This window comes from Gadus morhua, chromosome 14 (assembly GCF_902167405.1).
Source record: "Gadus morhua chromosome 14, gadMor3.0, whole genome shotgun sequence".
Classification (NCBI taxonomy): Eukaryota; Metazoa; Chordata; class Actinopteri; order Gadiformes; family Gadidae; genus Gadus; species Gadus morhua.
This window is the reverse complement of record NC_044061.1, coordinates 16,681,184-16,704,207: the sequence shown is the minus strand read 5'-3', so window position 1 is coordinate 16,704,207 and position 23,024 is coordinate 16,681,184. Positions and strand designations below refer to the sequence as shown.

At 42.9% G+C, this 23,024-nt stretch overlaps 1 protein-coding gene across 1 annotated transcript; it reads right to left on the bottom strand.

The window, feature by feature from the left end:
• Positions 1–233: 233 nt before the first annotated feature.
• mapk6 (mitogen-activated protein kinase 6) lies at positions 234–20,546 on the bottom strand. The gene is made up of 8 exons (XM_030377043.1): positions 20,408–20,546; positions 18,754–19,549; positions 15,195–15,512; positions 9,529–9,673; positions 8,923–9,087; positions 2,988–3,183; positions 2,767–2,884; positions 234–2,653 (listed from the first exon to the last, which is right to left on the bottom strand). The coding sequence occupies exons 2-8, from the start codon at positions 18,988–18,990 to the stop codon at positions 1,538–1,540; spliced, it is 2,295 nt and encodes a 764-aa protein (XP_030232903.1). The 5' UTR covers positions 18,991–19,549; positions 20,408–20,546; the 3' UTR covers positions 234–1,537.
• Between the last annotated feature and the right edge of the window lie 2,478 nt (positions 20,547–23,024).

Below are 23,024 nucleotides of genomic sequence, written 5' to 3'. Positions count from 1 at the left end.
TCAGAAGGTAACTTACTACACCGGTAAACATTTGAATGAGGTTGGTGGCCTTGGATCTCAAGGGTGTAATCTAGTCTTGCCTTCGAGGACATTTAAATGGATCCTTGAATAGGCTAAATGGCATTGAGCGGGCCTCTTGCTAGACTTTCAAAACCAGAAACCCGAGCTGCACCATGACACTGGGTAAAGGGTAGATATGGTTAACTAAATAAGTCAAATAACAATAAATCATATCACTTTGCCTGTATTTTTATTGAGATTCAGCAGAACTGGGGGAACCGATGATTTAAAAAATAATCTGAAGTCAGCATTATAAGGCATGAAAAAAAGATAATCTAGTTCACAATACGTCAAAAAATTGAATTATATATATATATAAAATAACATACAATTGAAATAAGATGAATGATCACAATTAGTTTTGTACTTTCTGAATATCCATGCACTCGGTTTTAATGCATTTAAATTTGTTTAGTTAAGACTTGTTGGAGCTACTCTACAGGCCACTGTCCGCTCTCCTTCCTTCTAGGCCCACTCTTCTCCAAAAATGATTGAAATACATAATGCACCAAATAAATTGAATAAAAACAAATACAATGATGAATATTTGGGGGAGAACTGATGGAAGATGGAAGGCTTCAATTTCTTCTGGAAGCCAAAGAAAATAAATGAGAAATACCTACCAAAAATAATGTAATCACAACAACTGGAAGGTTGACTACCCAACTGTCCAATAAAACCACATGGAGCAGAAAAATGAATGAAACAAGCCTAAAAATAAATATTGCATGTTGTCTTCTCAAAATAAATAAGTGTCTACCTCACTGTGCTAAACTCTCTCTCACACACACACACACACACACACACACACACACACACACACACACACACACACACACACACACACACACCTCTGTGCTGACGGGATGCGAGTGGAAAGCACGACTACTACTAAGCGTGTGTCTCGCGGCCCTCACCTTGAGGTAGAGAACACAATTACACGTCTACAAGAGTGTTGCTGCTGGCATCATGTGTCAAAATAACAATTTACAGTATGTAAAAGGGCTGTTTAGAAAATTCTCTTTGGGAAAAGTATAAGTTATATGCACTGAAACAAAAAGATCACCATGTCTTTCATACCAGAAAAATTAAATTAAAATAAAGCCGTTTGGGTTCGGAAGAACTTCCACGGCAATTATATCAATGCAATGTCTCCCATCCTGGCCTTGAGCATTAGACCACCTCAACTCTCCTATTCCTCCTCCTCTTAGCCAGTCTACAGTACTTGGTTGTGTGTGAATACCAAGTTTATTGATGGGCATTAACGGACAGAAACCCACGAAGGTTGGTTGTAAAAGGCTCAGAGTGGTCAATTATTAAGTTTATATAAAATAAAATAAATGCAATACATTAAAACATAATGAATTGATTCAAGTAAAATAATACATTACTATGATAAAAAAAAACCAATATAACTGCCTAGACTTTGCACTGTGTGGAGATTCTTAAATGTGCCTCCTGTTTGCATTAATCTTCCTCAATTTAGATGCTTGAAGATGCTGCTGTAGGTCTTGTGGGCAATTTGCGGCGAGCATTTGACGGCAGCTGGTGCCAGCGTTGCCTGGATGGACTTCAGCGGCAGGTCGTCTGAGCAGTTGAAGCCGGGCAGATCCAGAGAATCCAGCTGCAGGTTAAAATCCAGCTTGTCGTTGCTACCCAGGAAGCACGCCTCACGCTCTTTGTCTTCCGACGGCTCCTCAGGGGGTGGGGGGCCCTCGGGAGTCTGCCCTGCCCCGCCGTCCTCCCTTCGGCTGAACAGGCGGTCCAGGTAGCTTGTGTACGGGGTCGGCTTCTGCTCCTCCTCTCCGACGTCCCAGCACACTTCATTGATCGGCCGGCCGCCATCGTCTGCCGGCTCTCCACCTCCGAAGCACCCCCAGGGGTTGAGGGGCCGGGCCGTCTCCCCAGGCCCCCCACCACCACCCAGCTGTGCCAGGTTGACAAGGCACTTCTCCTCCTTCTCCTGGCTGATGGACTTGGGCACAGAAGCCGAGCGTGATGCCTCCAGCTGGGAGACGGAGGAGTTGAGCTCGTTGAGGAGGCCCACTTCCTGGAAGGGCTCCGGCTGCAGACTGAGCTTGATGGTGCCAGCAATAAAGGAGTCAAAGTCAAAGCCCGGGTTCTGTGGAGTGGGGTTGACCTGCGTCTGGTGCTTCTCCTGCTCGCTGTCCTTCTCAAAGGGGCCCTGGTCCTGCAGCCCCTCCTTATGGGCAATCTGGGCCTTGACAAGGCCATTTACCTCACACTTACTCTTGGCCTTGCGCTCTTCCTTTTCCTTGCTCTGCTGCTCCTTCCAGTTGGACAGGTCAATGATAAGCTTGGGCTCGTAGTAGTGGTTGACCTCGCTGTCGCGCCAGATAAGGCTGTCAAGGTAGGAGGGGGACGCAGCTTTGTAGTTGCAATTGCGGCCGCACTCCTGGTCACAGTACTTGTTTTCGTGGTAGTGGTGGTAGTGGTGATAGTGGTGGGGGTGGTCGTCATCCTCGTCATCCTCGTGCCACTGGCTCTCCACCGGGAATAGAGACGAGTGGTCATAAGACGGCTCATCGAAGAACTTTTCCCACTCGCCGTCAGTATACTTGCGGGGGTCAACCTGCGTCAGACAGAACCGTTTAGGATCCAAATACAGATACACACACACACACTCACCGTAACAGGGTAAAGTTAGGGGTTCCTTTGTTGTGTACTTTGTGTGTTCCTACACACCTGGACCTCTTCCTCATCTGTGACGTCAGAGAGGGCCCGCGGGTCCAACTGCACCTCGTCTGGGTCGTGGGTGCTATGCAGATGCCAGTCAACCTCGGACATCTGGCTGTCATGGTACCTGAGGTCAGAAACAACCAATTTAATGGATTTCAAATTGTCCATTATCAATGTATAATTATTTTTCTAAGATGTAGGCGACGCAGGTGTGTGTGTGTTCGTACCTGTCCCAGGGGTGGCTGTGGCTCTGGTCCATGAGCAGGATGTCGTCCACCTCGTCCTCAATGTGGAATGGATGCAGGGCGATGGGCTCGTCCAGGGGGAAGGAGTAGCCCGACATGTAGGGGTGGGCCATGGCCTCCTCCGCCGTCAGGCGGTCGATGGGGTTGAAGGTCAAGATCTTCTCCAAGAAATCGAGCGCTGCAAGGTGAACAGAACAGGGGTGAATTAAAGATGAAGGCACGGTGCTGTGATCTCAATCTTTTATCGTGGCCAAATAAGTGTGTTTGGTGATTTGTGAGTGGCGCGTGATTAGATAAGATAATTTGCCATCAAGTCAAGTCCTGTTCGATTAAGCAGCAAATTTGCGAACTGCATTTTTGGAAGTCGGTTTTTCCTCTAAGGTTTTCGTATTATTTATATTAACAGCATGGGGAAATCCGTTTTGTTGTAGCACTATCTGACCAGGTGACATCATTTTGTTAGCTATCCAGACAAAACTATCCACAGTACCTTAAAGGGAGTGGTCCTTCATGTGCACCATTTTAGGCCTCTATGGTTCTCTGAAGTAGACTAGGGATTGGTTGAATAATGGCAGCTCTTTTACATAATCTTATTTTCATCCTGGACTCCACTCTCTCCTTACGGTCCCACATCAAGAGCAACACCAAATCCGCCTTCTATCACCTCGGAAACATCTCACGACTCCGGCCTTCACTCACACATTCAGTAACTGAGACACTCGCCTTTATCCCCTCCCGTCTGGACTTCTAGAATGGGGTCCTGTCTGGACTGCCCACCAAGGCCCTTGGCAGACTCTGATACGTCCAGAACTCACAAAGCTCTGGCAACATATCACTCCCATCCTCCAACAGCTCCACTGGTTACCAGTCACGCATCACCTTCAATTCTCCTGCTCACCTACAAATCTCTACATGGACTCTCAACCCAATCCCTCACAGATCTCCTCCACCCCTACACTCGCTCACGCTCCCTGTGGTCTTCTGAGAAGGACCTGCTGGCCATCCCCTGCACCAGATTACAGACTTTTTGGGACAGGGCATTCTCTGCCAATGCTCTCAGACAGATTCAAAACAATCAAATCTGACTTTATACATATTCCTGTTGTCAAATATCGTTACTGAATATATGAACGTTTCAATAATCATCTCTGAAGTATCGATACACCAATAGCAGCTGCGCTTTCTTGCTTTACCTTCTTTTCCGACCGAGTAAACAGATTTTATTACTAATAGTATTACTAATAAATATTATCATAATAGATGCAGATCCAATATGCTGTTTCAAACTCAGTTTCACATTTTATTGTGATTCTCATATATCCCAAAGGTTTCCACGCGTGTGTGTGAATGCGTTTGACGAACACGGAACAGAACGACAGTTTCACGGGAGTGCGCCCGCTTGTCATTGTGCCGCTTTACAGGACGCTGCACCTCCTCTCTACCCGCTCGCCTCTCAACTCTCTGCCCACTCGCCTCTCCAGGCGTGACAAACACCTCCCGTGTGAAAAACCCTTTATGGCACCTGAAGCAGAGTCCTGCACTGGTTCGGGTACCCGCACAATTTGGATGAATTGTGTTGGACAAGGGTGCGGGTCGGGTCGGACGCCTGAACAGTGCGGGTCGGTCGCAGATAGTGTAATTCTCCGGCTTTACATCTAATGTGTCTAATTTTCCTTTGGTTGTGGGTTGGTCATCTATATCAATTTATAGCGGGTCTGGTCGGGTGCAGGATGTAATTTGCGCTAATGTCGGAACACGGATCGGATGCGGTTTTAAGTATTGGGGGTGCGGGTTTGCAAAATAAGACCCGTACAGGACTCTCACCGGCATTGGCACACAGCTGAAGATCGGAAGTACGAGTCAATAGTTTGAGTCAGACGTATAAGATCTAGGACCCTTCCCCTCCACACATTAGCCACTAACAGTGGCCATTCCCCATCCTTCTCACACTCATTGAGGCCTGCTGCAGATTCCGGATTTACTGACACGCCCCTTCCACGTTTAACGTGTCAAAATAAAAAAGGGCAAATTTAGTGGTCGCAAAATGCAACCATTTGGTCAAAGTCTGGAGCCCTGTAACTCGCAGTACGGCCTCTCGCACTTATTCATCACTAGTCTCAATTCATAACTGTGCACACGCACAATAGCAATCTTCTTCACGATATACATTATACGAAAGCTGAGCATCGACTGATTCCAAGAGTCCGAACCATACCACTCTGATTCACTCTGAAGAACAAACTTCCCCTTATCTTTTTATAACCAGGAATTATGTTTTACCTTTGTTGTTTTTGTCTTCGAAGTTGTGCCGCATTTTGGAACTAAACCTGCCGTTTACAATCAATGGCAAATAGCGGGTTTCTGAGGAAATAGGTTAATTGCCTTCAAATCAGAACACATGTCCTTCATCACCATCTGGTGGCCAAATGGTGCAATTGCGATTGTTTGGCTGGGTGTCATTCAATTATATTTGCCCTGGCCTTTCAATAGAGGGGCAATTTTCTAAATTGTAAAATGGGTTCTCAAGATATCTACCGGTATGCGTTTCATAGTACTTTAGGGCTACCAAATGTTAATGCATAAGGTTGTATTCACCCTAAATCAGTTGGAAAATAAATCTTCCACTTATGCTGTGTTTTAGCTTTATTCACTCTAACCAGATTGAATATTTCAGTTGCACAACCATCTTTCTTTTGGTACCAATAATAGCCCTTGCAGTTGTGGAGTTACTTAGGGTAAATTATTTTCAGAAAATAGGCCTAGAAAAGATGTTCACAATTCTAGAATTCTATGCCCTTAATAGGGCTGTACGGCATGGGAAAAAAAGGATATATCACGGTGTAGTTAATGTTAATTTGATCTTCTAATTCCTATATAAATGCTTCTGAAGGGGCATAATACTCGTTAGGCAGCTATTACTTTTGTATTTTTAGGACATATGTCACATAGTATAGAAGTATTTTAACAACATTTATTGATCAAAACTGCAATAGAAAAAAATCAGTCCCTGGGAAAAGTGACGTTGCACCGAATTGAAAAAATAACGGTTTTGTTACCAAATTTTCGGTAATAACAAGTTACTTTACTTTTTAACCGAAGAAGTAGTTACCGTTACGGTTACGCTAAGGTGACCAGATGTCCCGTTTTGGCGGGAGATTCCCAATTTTGAGTTGCATGTCCCGAGTCCCGACGATAAAACGTCCTGGTTCCCACCAACCACTATGAAATGTCCCCTGTTGTCAGCGATTACATGGGCAACATGGTCTTATAATGGCCCAATCATTAAAGGTCCCATGGCATGCTACTTTATGGATGCTTTAATATAGATATTAGTGGGCCCCTAAAACAGTATTTGAAGACGTACCCGAGAGTTACAACCACTACGAGCCAGTCGCATATTGAGCTTTCCCCAAACTCGCTGTTTCGGTGTCTGTAGCTTTAATGCAAATGAGGAGAGGCGGGTCAAGGAGGAGGGTGGGGGTGTGGCCCTGAGCAGCTTGCGGCCACGGTACCATGCGCTCTGTTTACAGTGGATGTATCGCAATGGCGAGGCACACACAGCCTTTAGCCGTGTTCTGTAAATATTCTAGAACACTCCGGGTGCTCCGGCGGGAGTTCTAAAGCTCTTTGTCTAAATAATATCATATTGTACATAGATATCTATATCATATAATATATATTATCACAGCTAAAAGCTGTGCGCCTCGAGACGATATTATGAATCACAAACGACTGCGTCAGGTTCTCTGACATCTCTGGTTCTTCCACGTCCACATCAATCTGAAGTAGACTGCGGTGGTGCTTCGCGGCGGTGGTGCTTCGTGGCGGTGGTGCTTTGCGGTTGTGGTGCCTCGCGGCCGTGCGCAGCAGGGCTACGGAGGGAGAAAACCCCGGGCGACAATCCCTTTCTCCTCCATGTCGTGGTTCATGTACTTCAGGGAGTCAAAGCCAAAGTTCCTATCCCCCAATTCCTTCTCAACCATGGCTGATAACCCAAACTACAGTCTCGTTGTGGAAATACCAGAGACGTCAAAGAACCGACGTGTTATTCGCCATAACACCAACAGCTGAACGGTTATCCAAATAACAAAGAAGTGTACAACACTAGCGTTACAGTGCACACACACTCTCTCTCTCTCTCTCTCTCTCTCTCTCTCTCTCTCTCTCTCTCTCTCTCTCTCTCTCTCTCTCTCTCTCTCTCTCTCTCTCTCTCTCTCTCTCTCTCGGCGGGCTAGGCAGAGGAGGTCACACATTCCAAATCAGCGCGCCTGAGCGTCCATCTTTTCAAAGGCGAGCAGGATACCTACTACCTAGTGCTTGTTTTAGACCGAATGCACCGGGGTCCTCTGCCGGGAGACCTGGAGCTCTATATCTAAATGATATAATATAATATATAGTATCTATAATATATAATATCACTGCCAAAAGCTGTGTGCGCCTCTGGATGATATCATGAATAAACAACTGTGTCGGGTTCTCCTACGTCTCTGGTCCTTCGACATCAATCTGAAGTCGCGGACTTCAGAGAATCAAAGACAACGTCTTTTCCCCACAATCCTTCTCCGCCATGGCCGAGAATCAATACACTGGTCTTATTTTGCAAACCCGTACCCGCCATTACGTTCCCCACCCGACCCGCTATAAATTGATAGCGACGGCGGACCCACATCCGAAGGAAAGTTAGACACATTAGGTAGAACGCTGAGGAATTATACTCTCTCTTGTTCGGCGTGGTGCTTTAGATTGCTGCGCAAAAAAAGCACATCATGCACTCTGGACGGTTTTAGTCGACTCCTCCGCTCCTGAATAACCAACACAGTATGTCCGACACAGTACAAAATTTTTCACCTGTTTCATCCAAATTGTGTTGGTCACCCGTCGGGTACGAACCCATGCAGGTCTCTGGCCGAGATAACCCCCACTACGAGTCTTTACTAGTTGTGGAAGTATCAGATGTCTGAGAACCCGACGCAGTATTTCATTCCTAATATCATACGGAGGCGCACACAGCTTTCGGCCGTGATATTATATAGATACCTATATATTATATATTATATTATTTAGATATAGAGCTCCGTGAGTCCGCCAACAGCAACAATCGCTTCTCCTCCATGCTATAGGTCACTCTGGACTGCAGGGAGTGAACGCTGATTGGCTGTTATGTTACGTCCCTCAGGGGGTGAACGCTGATTGGCAAGGTGGGAGTTGTCGTCTTCAATTCACAAGCGCCCAAAAGTCACTGTCTGCCTTTTTCTCTGTCAAGAAGGCATCAAATTAGAAATCTATGTTACTATTCAACTATATAGGACCCACTTTCATAAGATTCATGTCTACAACGGTGAAATTCTCTTTTAAAGATGTTGCTTGTTAAATGGGTCAATTTTGATGACACCTGTCCGCAATTCCACAGCAATAGGCCGTCCCCAAATGAAAATTATGATAGTCCCACACGAAACTCATTCAATGTATTTTCATATTTTCTCTTAAAGGTATAAATGGCCCTGCCAGAAAAATACATGATATCTCCCAATGAGGCGGTTATGAGCAGTAGTCCTACGGGCTAAACTTTCTGCCTCTATGACCTCACATGCACGAGCACTACGGTCACACGCAAAGTGTCCCGTTTTAGTTTCAGGAAATATGTTCACCCTATGTTACGTGTTACTTACTTTGCAACGCATTACACAGAACACTGTCTAAAGGTCACATATTAACGTCAAAATCCCTACCGTAACGCAAATTCACACCGGTGTACGCTCTAAACCGTTTATACCGTACACCCCTACACTTACTATTGTGCCATGTATTCTCTTTGGTATCAAAATTCAATATTTTTCAAGGTATTGTATCGAAGTCAGAAAATCCAGGATCTTGCCAACACCAACACATATATACAGACGTGTGCGTGCGAGCATACCCTGGGGGCTGACATTAGGCAGCAGCTTTACAAGGGGGGTGTGTGGCTGGGACATGTCGCGGCGGATGAACACTGGGATGACACCGTGTAGCTCCTGGCGATCCTCCTCCCGTAGCACAGGGATTGATTCCAGGATCATCTGCATCTGCTCCAGCTCATGGGCCCCTGGTGATGGAGGACAGAGACGGTGAGAAAGGGAACCACTCTCTTCATATGATGTGGAGCAAGGCTTTTGAAAGCCCATGTTGACCTTAAATAATATACATTAAGAGGGTCGTACCAAATACACTGATTATATTTATTTATACATGGACACAGTTTAAAATGTCATAAATATATTAATTTAAGAAGATACATTTCTTCTCATCCCAAATACAAGTTATTTCTAGGCATACTGTTCTATCAATAAAAGCTGCACAGGTCCAAAAGTAGGGAGGTCCCTTCAAGAAAAGAAACAAACTACTTCAAATGGCTAAATTTCTTTTTTGGATAGTGGAGCACTGCATCTAGTCAAAAGCAAACCCAAGCTTGTCCATGCTGCAAGTGAAGCCTCTCCAATGGGGGTGAGAGGATTAAGAGAATGAGAGCCGAGCAAAGCACACTGACCCGCAAACAGCGTTTTCCCCGTGAGCATCTCGGCGAAGATGCAGCCAGCTGCCCACATGTCGATGGCTTTTGTGTAGTTGTTGGGGGACAGCAGCAACCGGGGAGATCTGTACCATTTGGTGACCAGGCCCTCAGACAGATGACCCTGAATGGGGGGGAAACACTGTAAATTCAGGCCTCAAATAATAACCTGGTTCTCCGCATGGTATTTCTAGTGGGTTCCAGCTGAAATGGTACTGGGTTCGTTCCCCATGTCCACAGTAAGGCGCCCTTGAGCACTATGCCAAACGCCTCTACCTGCTCCTTAGTGAAATGCGTCTCAATTCACAGTAAGCCGCATTCGATTTTCTAAACTTTGGCTGATTTTAAACAAATAGTAAAGTATATGATTGGCAAAAACAAACCCAAAAATTAACCTTTAAGAACACAGGTTGAATATGAAAGCAAACAAATAGTGGATAGATTCATAAGGAAGCAAAACTGCTCAGATTAAACACTACATGCATGTGATAGACTTCCGCTGCAATGGGGTCCGGACACAGAACTGAAGGAGCCATGTACAGCCTCCGTCAGTAGAACACACACACACACACACACACACACACACACACACACACACACACACACACACACACACACACACACACACACACACACACACACACACACACACACACACACACACACACACACACACACACACACACACGATGCCGCCCAAATCAAGTGGCTGGAAGAATGATCCCGGCCCCAATAAAATAGTTATAATTCCGACAAAAACACACCAAGATGGCCAAGTGAGGTCTCCTGGGTTGTTGGTGCACAGAACATTTTATTAGAGGTCTCTGTCCTTGATAACCAGGGACCTATGAGCTGGAGCAGATGCAGATGATCCTGAAATTCATCCCGTGCTACGGCACGAGTATCGCCAGGAGCTCCCCTGGGTTTATCCACCGCGACATGTCCCAGCCGGACAACCCTTCTGAAGCTGCATACCCCGGGTATAACTTTGTTAACTATGCACCGAAAAATCCCTAAAGTCGTACGGATAGCATTTTGGCAGTATTAGCTTTGCTCAGATGGTGAAGAAGGCAGTCTTCATTATATAATTTGGTTTCTAATGTTTATTCACTTGGTATACCAAGACTTAAAACAAAGTGATCGCAAAGAGAGGATGACTTAAATAAAGTATATTATTTAAGTCTATTATCTATTAAATACAAATAAAAAATGTCTTTGCTCATTTGAGATGCTGAATCTTTTTGCATTTTGGACCCATAAGCTCCTTTTTCGATTAAAATGGCTTAGGCATCTTAGTTTATGCAAGAAGAACCCCAGAGGCCTTAAAGTTTGTGTGTAATTTGTTTTGATAGCTAACAAAATTAGGTCAGAGGGTCAATTTCAAATAACCACTGTTGCAGGTACGAAACTGAGCTACGTTATAAAATGGAAAGACGGGGAGTTTCCCAAAGACTTGGTCGCAACCCACATGTGGGTCGCGGGAGATTTGAATTGGGTTGCAAAATAAAAAAGTACAAAGGAGCATTACCAAAAAAATCAACAAGAAGCATGTTTGTGATAGTTTTCATAATTCAAACACAACATACATTGTGTTTGTTTTACTGATGAAAGGATATAAAAACAATGAGACGTTAACTCCGGCTGATTGCATTTATTTGGCCTCATTTATTATTTATTTTATCAAGAATTTAATACGTGTATGATGTTTAATAACAAATGCATAAAACAAAGTTGAGATTTATCTCTTCGAAATGGCTGGTTTAAGTTCATATATAAAGGGATGCGGAATTCAGGGACTAAAAGGAATGTTAATTTATTCAAAAATGTGTTCTTCTTACGATTTTATAGATAAGGCCTAATGTGAAATGGGTCGCGATGGTTTGTAATTTTAAAAAGTGGGTCCCAATAAAAATATTTTGGGAAACACTGCACTAGAGGGAATTGAACCAATAAACATTTCTTTCTTGCCAAGTAAATATTCGGCACAAAAGGATTTTATATTAAAAAGCCTCTTGACGGCATTAATATAATTAGCCGTGTTGACACACTGACTCACATTGTAAGGTGCTTTTACATTGAACGCGATTGTTGGATGAGATAATACAAATAACAAATCATTGAGTTGATATGGACTGTTGCCAATTAATTCAAATTTTGCGAAAAATAAATATTTTATTCGCACACAAGGTCGATTTTTTACGCCTCTACCCAGCGAATATAACCCTTTAACCAACCACACGGTTATCTTTTTCATCAACACAGTACAGGTTGTAGGACAGGGTGGATGCAACAGCGTATGTACGTTTCTCAAAACAGTGTTCTTACTGTATCCAAAGTGGTAAACCATAGACCTATAATTATCGCTATCTGTTGTATGTTTTGACCATTCATCTCAATAGCTGTCGGAGATACAAGCCAATGTTTACTTGCATTGTGGTACGTGAATCGGCCTGTTATAACACTATTCGGTGCAACACTGTATGTGTTTACATACATTAACATTCTGGATGAGAAAAGTAAAAAGACATATGCGGATCTTCCATCAGAAAAAATAAATAATAATTTCTTCTTCTAAAAAACAAAAACAAACAATACGATTACCGTTTAAATAACGGATCGATAAGCAGTACCTATATTAGTATCCTTGAAGTCTACCGAAATATACTGGCAACCCCCCAGTATAGAAATATTCAATTTATTTGGACGTGTACACAATATATCAACAGAGGAGTAGAAAGAGTTGTAATGCAAAATACAGGCGAGATGAGGAAAGTACAGAGCTTCTAAATTCCGTGCTCCAGTTTTCGTGCCCGTCGCATGATAGAAACATCATCGTCAGCAACATGCCCACTCGCATGTTGTGAATTCCCGGCTCTCCGATTCTCCAGACTTTACATTAGGAGCCTGCTAGGTTATACTCTGCAGGGTCGGATTCTGAAAATGTTGTTTACACATACAACCCTACTGGGTATTAATTCAGAGAAGGTCAGACTTTGATGTATGTTTGAAAAGCCTAGTAGTGCGTTTATTGACAGCAGGAAACCAAATGGATAGCCTTCTAATTAGTAAGTAGGCTTTGATTAGTTAGGGTAAACACTTTACAAAGCAAACATTTCAAGGCAACTTAAGCTTAAAAGGGCTTTGCCTGATTGGGCCATAATAAAAAAAAAAACGTTGTTGCCAGCTGGGAAATTGGGTCAAAACTGTGCGTGTGAGCAGGAGTTATTGGGAATGCAGGATGCATGTTTGTGCAAGGAGAGAATAAGTGTCCTCTTCCCCTTCTGCCAGCACAACATTGCCCTTTGCCTAAACCATTTCTATGTGTTCTCAAACCACTAGCTATTAAACCCAACAAAGACAGCCCAGAACCCCCACCCCTTCAGAGAATACGGCAGTTAAATTAAAATGTTTCCAAATGTACCATATATCGATTACAAAACTGACCAACACATGTAGATATAAGAACAGACGGGTCTTAAATAACATACCATCCATTAAACCAGACAAATTTTCAAGAAGAGTGTGAAAGCAAAATAATATCCCAAAAAGGTGGCATGACAATCATACGCCGAGTAGAATCAGCAGCCAATCCCCTTGACCAAAAATAAGCTTTCCACACCAAATGTTCTATCCCAGAAGGAAGGCTAACCCTTCCGCGTGCACAAGATGAAAGAAGGAAGGACAAATAAAAGTGGAGGAGACAACTTGGGGGGGGGTGGGGGGTGCTTATGTAGGTTCGCAAATCATTCCACTCCCTATATTGCTATGGATATATCACTATATCTTTATCACTATACTGCTCCATTACTATGATATATTGCTCCATCACTATGATGGACATATTTCTCAATCGCTATTACTATTTTGGGCTATTGGTTGTTGGAGACCAGCAAAAACAAACAATTTACACCTGTAATTCTAAATTATGAAATAATGGCATGGATATGAAGAAATATTACCACGGCCAAATAAAACCAACTGGTTTGGGTTCACTGACCCTTTATTCATATTTTCCTATATATTTATATTTTAACTACCTTGCACGTGAGTTTGTATGTTATGTGTGGACTGGGAAAGATGCCAGTGAATTGCTGTTCTTGGTATAAATAGTGTTGTCTGACCTGAATACATCATGTTCGCGTGTGGTTCTGTGACCCAACTCATCTTGTACACAATAATCCGTGAGCATGCTGACATGCTATAGCTAGCAAGGCTAATGAGCGAGCAAGTCAAGTTTCTAGTCCCTGGGCCACTTTGAAGCAGACTTGTGATGGATGGAGCAATGTGGCCGATAGTTTTTATTTGATTGCGAGTTATGGTGCTTTACTTTTTAGAGACATGCTTAAGCATGTTGTCAAACAACTTTGACAACTGAGTCGTTCGTCTTTGGAAGGGTTGAAGTTTAAGTTTTTCCCACATTGACTCCCATTATAAATAATAGCTAGCTAAGCACCTGGAACAGTGGAAGCTTGAAATTGACCCGTGAATATTGGCAGCTCAATTGCATCATATTAAAAATTGTACGTAAGCAAAACCAAAATAATACCATAAGGTTGTACAGTTTTAAGGAGTATGTGGACCATATCAGGTAATTTGGTTGTACAGGTCGGTTTTTTTTTTTTTTTTTTTTTTTTAATAAAAGGTTTTCAAAAACCTTCAGGGTACAGCAAGATCTATCCTGATGGACCTTATGGGTCGTTGAGGAAATTATTTTTTTTAGAAAACAGGGTGAGGGGCACAGTTGTTAAGGTTTGACAACGACCTGTGGTCATAGCGGGACCAAAACTCTTGGAGACCTCCTTACTGCCGATATACATATACCCAGGGGTGCGCATAACTTCTTTATAGAGTTACTCAGTTGAGTACCAGGAGATGGTGTTTGGTACGCACCCCAGACATAGCTCCACACTAACATCTTATGAAACGTACCCAGTTTCACAGAGGTTTTTTGCGTCACCTTTTTTTTTTTATCAAACTGCAGCAGCTCGACCACGGAGCGTTTGATTATCTGACAAAAGGAACGTTGCGATCAGCTGATTTTACACAGTTCTCCAGTGTGTGCGCATTGCACAGCGCACATGAGCGCACATTTTATTGCGCTTATCATTCGTTTTGAGCCACGGCACATCTTGGTGCCACTCTTTCGAAAAAAACCATTTTCTTCTGCTCCATTTCCCTTTCTTCTCCCTTTTTGCAGGTGGCAAACGCACAAGTAGCTGTTCAATGTATTTTGTCGTTTCGTTTTTCGATCTCCCGTAAGTTACGCAAAAGTAATGTAGTGACACAAGTGACGTTACGCATCCCCGGTTATGGCCGCACATGCGTACCAGTTATGTGCACCGCTGCATATACCAATTGAATTTGATTACATGATAAAAAGAAGGCTGCAAATAGACCCAGTGATCACTATCGGCTGATATTGCTTCCAGCGATCGTTCCAAAAACTCTGAGTGTAAAGGATGGGTTACACCACTGCAATACACATTTACACTAACGCTATATTATGGCCTTGGACAGCGTGATAGACTCGAAAGAGTCAGATATGAAAGAATGTATTACAGAAAACTTGGAAGGACAAAAGAGCACAGCAAGTGGTCATACACCAACAATACATTTAGCAATAGCCATCTGGCTGCCTATCCTACCTTGTGAGAGTAGTGTGGGTCCATGATACGTGCCAGGCCAAAGTCGCCAATCTTCAGGACCAGGTCCTCTGTGTTGACAAACAGGTTGGCGGGCTTGAGGTCACGGTGCAGCACGTTGGCAGAGTGGATGTACTTGAGGCCCCTGAGTAACTGGTACACAAATAGCCTGGCGTGGCCCTCGGACAGGAGGCCCCGCTCCAGCACCTTACACAAATCCGTATCCATGTACTCCTGCACAATGTATACCGAGTTGACCTCGGCCAGAGACACCACGTCCTCCGTTAGCCTTTGACCACTGGGGCCCAACGTCTCAAACACCTAAAATGTCCAAACAAAAAAAAGCATGAGTGTGAAGGCCCTTTTACACCAGGCACGAGGCAAATAAAAGATAATAAACGGCTTAATAACAGACAAAAATGTTACGTCACTAATTTATATCAGCCGCGCTGGATAACAAGGCAATCACTCGAAGACTTGAGTATAAAATATTCTCATCTTCCCAAGGTTGATTTTTAACAGCTTTAGCCTGTGAATAAATCTGTTTAAACTTTTCATAGTATCCATGGGTCACTTTACTGTGCATGTTGTAGGACATGGCGGAGGTAATAGCCTATTAACATAACATTTCTAAACCGTGGACTAGACACTTCCTCGGCCTCGTATTTGAGAACATTACAATATAATACATGATATCACGGCCAAAAGCTGTGTGCGCCTCCGGAATATTATGAATCTTATTATATATTAGTGGTGCAACGGTTCACGGGTTTCCCGTGATCCGTACGGATCAACCATCACGGTTCGGGACGCAAATGATCCGCGGATCGGCTGATAAAAAAAAAATGTTGTGCGTTGACGTGATCAGCGCATGTTTAGAGGACAATTCCGGTATTAACAACATCATCAAGTATCGTAGCGAAATACAGTTTCTGTTGTGTTTTATTTGGTGTTCCGTAAATCCCATTGAACGTAAACCGGAACCGGACCGGACATGTTTAGGTTTGGTTGTAGTCTTTTCGCTCGGTTCGCCGTATCAACAGTAGGGCTAGAACCGAGCGAAAAGACTACAACCAACCCCCCTTGCAATGAGCAATGAGTCTCCCAACCGAAATCAATGGATTTACAAAATGCCAAATAAAACACCACAGAAACTGTATTTCGCTACCAAACTAAAAAAAAAGAAGATAAGGATGTCTGCATTGCCTTGGGGGAGTGTAGACTCTAGTCTACACTCTCCCCAGGCAATGCAGACATCCTGAATTGTAAATCCAGGGTTAGGGATTATTTACTATCCTATCCATGTTAAAATGAAGTTGGAATAATGCCTCAGATTGCACATTTTTTAAATATTGACCATGCTTAAAGGAAGCAGGATTATTAACTAATTTGTCACTTTATTTTGTTTTTACACAGTTGAAGATTTTATTTAAAGTCACATTTGTCTTGTTATCTTCATTGTTGTTGTTGATCCGAAAATGATCCGACCCTTGACTCAAAAACCGTGACCCGATCCGAACCGTGAGCTTTGTGATCCGTTGCACCCCTATTATATATTAATAATAATTATATTATTAATATATCTCCCAACAGTCGGAGATGGTCGGGACGGTCTCCGGCGGTGAAGAAACTAACGAGTCCGGTAGAATAAAGTACCCATCCTGTCAATAATCGGTGGCCGCTTCATTCCGACCTATAAGCAGACCAACTGCCGGTCAAATCACACAAAACAATAGAGACAGGGATCACACAGGCTATTTTTTTTTCACGCTTGGCCCACTCTGGATAAATGTCGTTAATATCGCATTTGAGGACTTCGACGGCTGTGGAGAAATGCAATCCTCCGTGGCCACAGAGAGCGGTCATCACTGAGAGGGCATCTCGTCGCAGACTTACGGCATCGATAAGAGGGGGCGGTGTCAGCAGACTATTATTTAGACAAATTATTAGCAAATTTCCATTTGACCGGAAGTTAGAAAGGGCGTATCGCGCTTCTGCCTTCTCACACCGCGAGACAGGTTCGTGGCTTTGAGTGTTGCGATTTCGGTTTCGATACGCATATCGTTACAGACCTGGTGCACGGGTAAACTACCACTTATTGGATAAACCTGCGTATCACTGATACATGCACACGCACTGAGAGCGGATTCGCCCGCTCCTCCTCCCAACGCACCTACAAGGGAAAATCAAAGTAGCGGGATATTTCAGATTAATGTGAAATGCGGTTATATTACGTTGTTAGACCCCAAGTCTGTTCTGCTGGCGATTTGGATTCGCTGTGCAGCAGGGACTGGAGATCAAGAAGAGGGCCGGTCCACTTTGAAGTGCAATTTGTGCGCAATTGCTCGACTACGCGAATGAGCAAAAGCGAAGAAGACTAGGTCCAGGTTAACAAGGCCAAGTTCATAAAAATAAGATGATAGGGGACACTAAAGCAATTCATTGAAAACTTTAAAGACTCATAACTCCTCAGCGACGTACGATCATGACAGTTTGTTCGCCCATCACAAGATCCAAGCTTAGGCTATTCCAGCGTTGTCAACCGTATGTAAACGAAAAAAGGTCTTAATGGTCTTCGTCAGAGTCTCTTTGGTCTGTGTCATGGTCTTAATGGTCTATCAGGGTCTTAATGCTCTGCTTGGGCTTGGCCCCTGTAAAACGCTGGTTGCAGCTTTAATTTGTATTAAAATCGCCATCTCGATTCAATGGTATGGATGTTTTTTAGGTTCCAACGTGCGCATGGCACTTGCACTCGCGTGCATTGCAAGCAGTGTTTGGCCATAGTAAGTGCACTGCAGGGTAACACCACACATTTATATAAACACATAAAATATCACAAGAAGCAGCAATATAACAGGTGTAATAGGCCAAGATAAAGTCAGAAAATCCCTGATGCTCATCCACAGATATCATAACGGGTGTAGCAACGCCCCGCACCCTCTAGTGTGGAGTAGTCTGGAGTGCGTAAAGCGATGGAAGTGCGTAAAACCAGGAAATGACATTCAATACAAGTCTGTATAGTCCGCCAGTACTCACTGAATGTTGTCAAAATCGCATGGCTGAAAACGTGCTGCAAGACACTTTAACTTAGAATTAAGTTAACTGAAGTTGAACTTTTTCCACTTCCCCTTTCAATGCACCGCGACCCCCTGCCTGCACACGCCCTCACATAGCCTTCCTACAATCCCTTGCCCCATGCAAACACACATCCAATACAAAGTGAATGGTAGGCGGCCTCGAGTGTGGCACACATGGCCTCGAGTGCCACACTCTAGGCCACGTGTTTGGTGGGGCTGAGGAGGAACAAGGCAATTACAGAGCCAATTAATATTTTTCTCTCATCAACACGAGTTGATAAGAGAATCATGACGTTTTTATTTACCTAAGTTGATGTGCTGGTCATATTTCATATTTTTGTTTGCGTTACCTTCTGTATCAGGTAAATCAGTGCAATTAATGTATATTGAAAAATATATATCAGGAGAATTGAGATCCCATTTCTAAATAAGAAAATCGTTTTATACTTTCTTTCTTTTCAGAATCATGCAGTCCTAGTTCTTACCTTGACGATGTTGTCATGGTCGAGGCGACGGATGATTTTAATTTCCCGGAGGGCGTGCTTGACGCTCTGGGGGTCGGTAAGGACAATCTTCTTGACCGCGACACATTTGTCACATGCAGTGTCTACGGCGCAAAACACTAGGCCATTACCTCCATAGCCTAGGGGCTTTAGGTCCATGTAGCGAGGACCAATGTCAAAGCCATGTATGTTCATCAGGGACTCAAACTTTTCAGCCATTTTGTGTTGTGAGCTTTAACCACTCCCTAGTCACTAACTTTAATCAAGACCAGAGTTTAAGTCCAATGAAAAAACTGTAATGATGTGGCTTTCTGTATTCCTATTTGGATGTAAATAAAATACCTTGCAGAGGTGATATGCTTCCCCGTAAGGCCTACAACCCAAATACAGGAGATTAATCTATGGTCAATCGTCTTGCCATTGTATTAAAAAGGGAAGCAATGTTTACGTCCAGTTAGGCAAAAAAACGTATCGTTACAAAATAAACTTCTAACAACAGCAATGTAGTGGAATTTGAGAAAATGTAATGTTGAGTGCATCCTCAAAGGGCAGATACGTTGACAGTGGGACTGGTCCTGAGCTGTTTCATACTAGCGTGCCAAAAGGGCAATGTTCCAGGACTTTATAAAAAAAATTCCTTGCAGTTCGCCTAACTTGTCTGTATATCTGAAATGTGTTCGACCTTAAGTTTTCCAAGTCTTTCCACCCTCAATGATCAGGTGGCTCAAGCTCACCACAGTCGCAGTCGAAACTATCCTCCATTTCAGTAGAGCATTACCTGAAACACAAAGGGGAATACATTGGAGAAAAACTATTAAGAAATTGGCGGTGTTAAGTCTCTGAAAAGTCCAAAACACTTTTAATATCGCGATTGGGTTGCATTGCTCATTGGTTGAGAAAATCCAAGAGACGACGGAAAATATATACAACTCCTCCTACATGTTTTAGTTATATATCCTGTATTTGGTGTTTAATAACGTGCTTGACTACCATAATAGTAGGTGAACCACAAAGAGACACAGGCACCGGAGCTTTACCGGCTCTCTCGCATAGTAAACCCCTGAAGAACACATCATGGAGCAACTCGAAAGCCCCTCCCCCGCTCCATTACGGTGTTGCTAGTCCGGTTTCAAAGTATCGGTGAAATTCGAATTAACAATACACACAAGTTCCAACTTTGGGTTCACATCATGTATAACCGGCCGAAATTGTTGGTAATTAAAGAAGTAGTTAGTTCAACCTTTAATAAGGAGCGCGGCAATGACGCTGTGTAACTACACAGGGATAGCCTGGAATGGAGGCATATTAGCAACATTTCTCCATTCTATTAGTTGAGGTGTAGAAAATAGCCAATTGCACTCAATCGTAGTGGCTTAATAATATCGAAACAACGCTCATGGACAAACTACAGAACTGATAGCGGGTAGAAACACATAAAATAAGCAGCTCCAAGTCTTGAACAAAGGGGTCGGCTGTTAGCAAGGTTAGCATAGCAGACTACGTGGTCGCTCCTCCTCTAAATAGCAGCAGACGATCGTCCACAAATGGAGCAAAAAACAAACCACAAACGTCCGCTTCGCCGTATTAAACATGATACGACTATTGTACCCCCGGAATAAATATCAAAAACACTTACAGAGCACAATTTTTGGATCGGATAGATGATCATACTCAGTAGAGGTTTGAATGTGCTCCCCGCGTATATGCTGTAATCGTCATTCAGTCTGTTAGCGCTTTAGGAGGCGCTGTTTGCGTCAGTAAGATAGGAGCAGAGCTTGGGGACAATCGGAGAGCGACAAAGCTGGGGGGAATATATAGCAGAAACAGCTCAATATTTAACCAACCAAAAAATAACAGAAAACGTAATAAAAGTAACGACAGATAACACGCGGATATATAATTAGAATTTGTATTTTGAATAGCTTAAGTTACATATTTCGATGTCTTTATCGACAAAACTAAATAATACCAAATCAAAGGAGCACGTTGGTTTGACAGGTGATGAACGACGGATTCGGCACAATTAAAACCAAACACAGTCTTGTATGCCGTGATCAGAAGTAATGACCCTCAAACGGGAACAAGGTTCTTAATGTGTTTGTTGTAATAATCATTGTTGTATAAGGTATCGATGCTAAAAGCACGGACAACGCGTAGGCCTATGTAAAAAAAAAAAAACAGTCCAAAAATACTGGAATATCCCTTCGTTCCCCTAGTAATGGCATGTGTATTATTATCTCTGTTTGGTTCTTCTTTGCACATAGGGTTGCTTATAATCATATACAGTAGGCTTTGTCTATAACTCCTCCGAGTAGTTGTTTCTGGAATGAGGATTTAGAAATTCCATTGGAAATCGACATGAGAAAGTCCTGCTTTTGTCATTTCTCTTCACGCTGCATAGACCATAAAATCCACAGACTCAGCTGAACAAACACATTAACGCTCTCGCGTCGGGTTAGATATTAATATTAATCAGTAGGACATCATGTCCACGTTGAAGAACTACATAAACCACCTAGACTGGATACCCCCAGCCCATCTGCCGGCGATGGGCTGGTGGGTTGTCTATAATGTGTCTATTATGCTTTTATGAGTTACTAGGTGGTGCTTGGTCATGGTATTTTGATTGCCGATGGCAAGTATACTTTTCATGTGCAGGGCTCTCAAGTTTTGAACCTCGTTCAGAGAGAGATTTTGTCGGCGGCGGCAGGGGTGGGGACCGGTGGGGATGGGGGTCTGATCTGATAAATGACTCAACAATTCATACAAACAAAAATATTTATTTTATTCAGCATTTCTTAGTGTGTGTGTGTGTGTGTGTGTGTGTGTGTGTGTGTGTGTGTGTGTGTGTGTGTGTGTGTGTGTGTGTGTGTGTGTGTGTGTGTGTTTGTGCGTGCGTGTGTGCGTGCGTGTGTGTGTGAAATAATAGTTGATGTTGTTTATGGTGGCATGTTTTGAGGCCTTCAGCACGCTGGTGGCTACCATCTCAAACACTGTGGTTCCAGGCCAGCCATTTTTACTGTCATGATGGATGACAGAGTTCCATTTAGCGTCAAGCTGTTTTGGTCGTGTTAAGCCCGACCATGGAGAACCCTCTCAGCGTCTGCATTTGAATGGTTGAGCATTACAACTAATGCAGCTATCTTTGAAAGCCTCCCACACTGGCTCAAACCGATCACCCTTGAACAAAAGTGAACCAAAGGCCTCTATTACTCAAATGCTTTGCTTTTATTATTTTAATTAATTATGTGTGGTGCCAAATATTTCTCCTAAATACAGTGCACCCTCTAGTTATGTATATGTAAAAACAACAAATGCATCAAAGTATAAATGTAGTGTTTTAGGGATACTCCGATCAGTGGCGGATCTAGTTTTTTTTTAATTTTTATAATTTTGCATTTTTGCAGAGACTTTATAGATTTATGTCAGGCTCTTATGTCAACATTTGTTGAACAGATGCCCTCTAATATTGTAGAACTCACAAAGATCATTGAACCATTCAAAGAGGTATTCAATGAGCTGTTCAAGTTATGCAAAGGTACCATTGCCATACCTGTGAGTACAGCTACCTGTGAACGAAGCATTTCCACACTCAGACTGGTCAAGACCTACCTTAAATCTACCATGGATGATGTTCAACTCAGCAATCTAGGAGTTTTAAGCGTAGAGTTAAGATGAGCAAAAGCCCTGGATTTTGGTGATATTGTGAATCGCTTTTTTACAAACCACAATAATCAAAGAATTCGGCTATAATAAGATGAATCTATGGCAAATTAATGTATTTTGTATCTGTAAGAGGCCAGGATTCAAAAGTTACAAAAATAATGTTTTTGCAATTGGATAATTTATTTCCTGATAAATGCACTGCACTTTCACTTTTTACCATTACAGTGTTAGATCAGAAGGTCGAGTTAGTGGTTTTTTTTAAACAGACCTGAAAAGCTGAGACCAACTTGCACTTGTTGTCTTAATCTGAGTTCAATCCATACACATGAAGTGTGTAAGTGGCCTTTAGAAGTGAGACATTTAAAATGAGTCAGAATGTTTTTGATGATTAGTCTCTAATGATGTTTTTGGATAAAAACAAAATAACTCATAGCTGCAAGAAATTGATAAAGAAAAAGTGTATTTGACAATAACACCACTATCTGAGTTAATATTATGATGTAGAGTTACATCGTGTACATGCCTTAAATATTCACTACATTTGAAGATGCCTGATATCATGTGTAGATTTATGTTCCACCCCAAAA

Bases quoted from the DNA above. Each gene is read 5' to 3' on its own strand.
- mapk6 (XM_030377043.1), bottom strand. From the start codon at position 18,990: ATGGCTGAAAAGTTTGAGTCCCTGATGAACATACATGGCTTTGACATT. The intron at 9,088-9,528 runs GTCAGTGTGCTT...CTCCATCACCAG, and splicing joins GGGGAAAACGCTGTTTGCGG to GGGCCCATGAGCTGGAGCAG. The intron at 2,885-2,987 runs GTACGAACACAC...TTCTGACCTCAG, and splicing joins CACAGCCACCCCTGGGACAG to GTACCATGACAGCCAGATGT.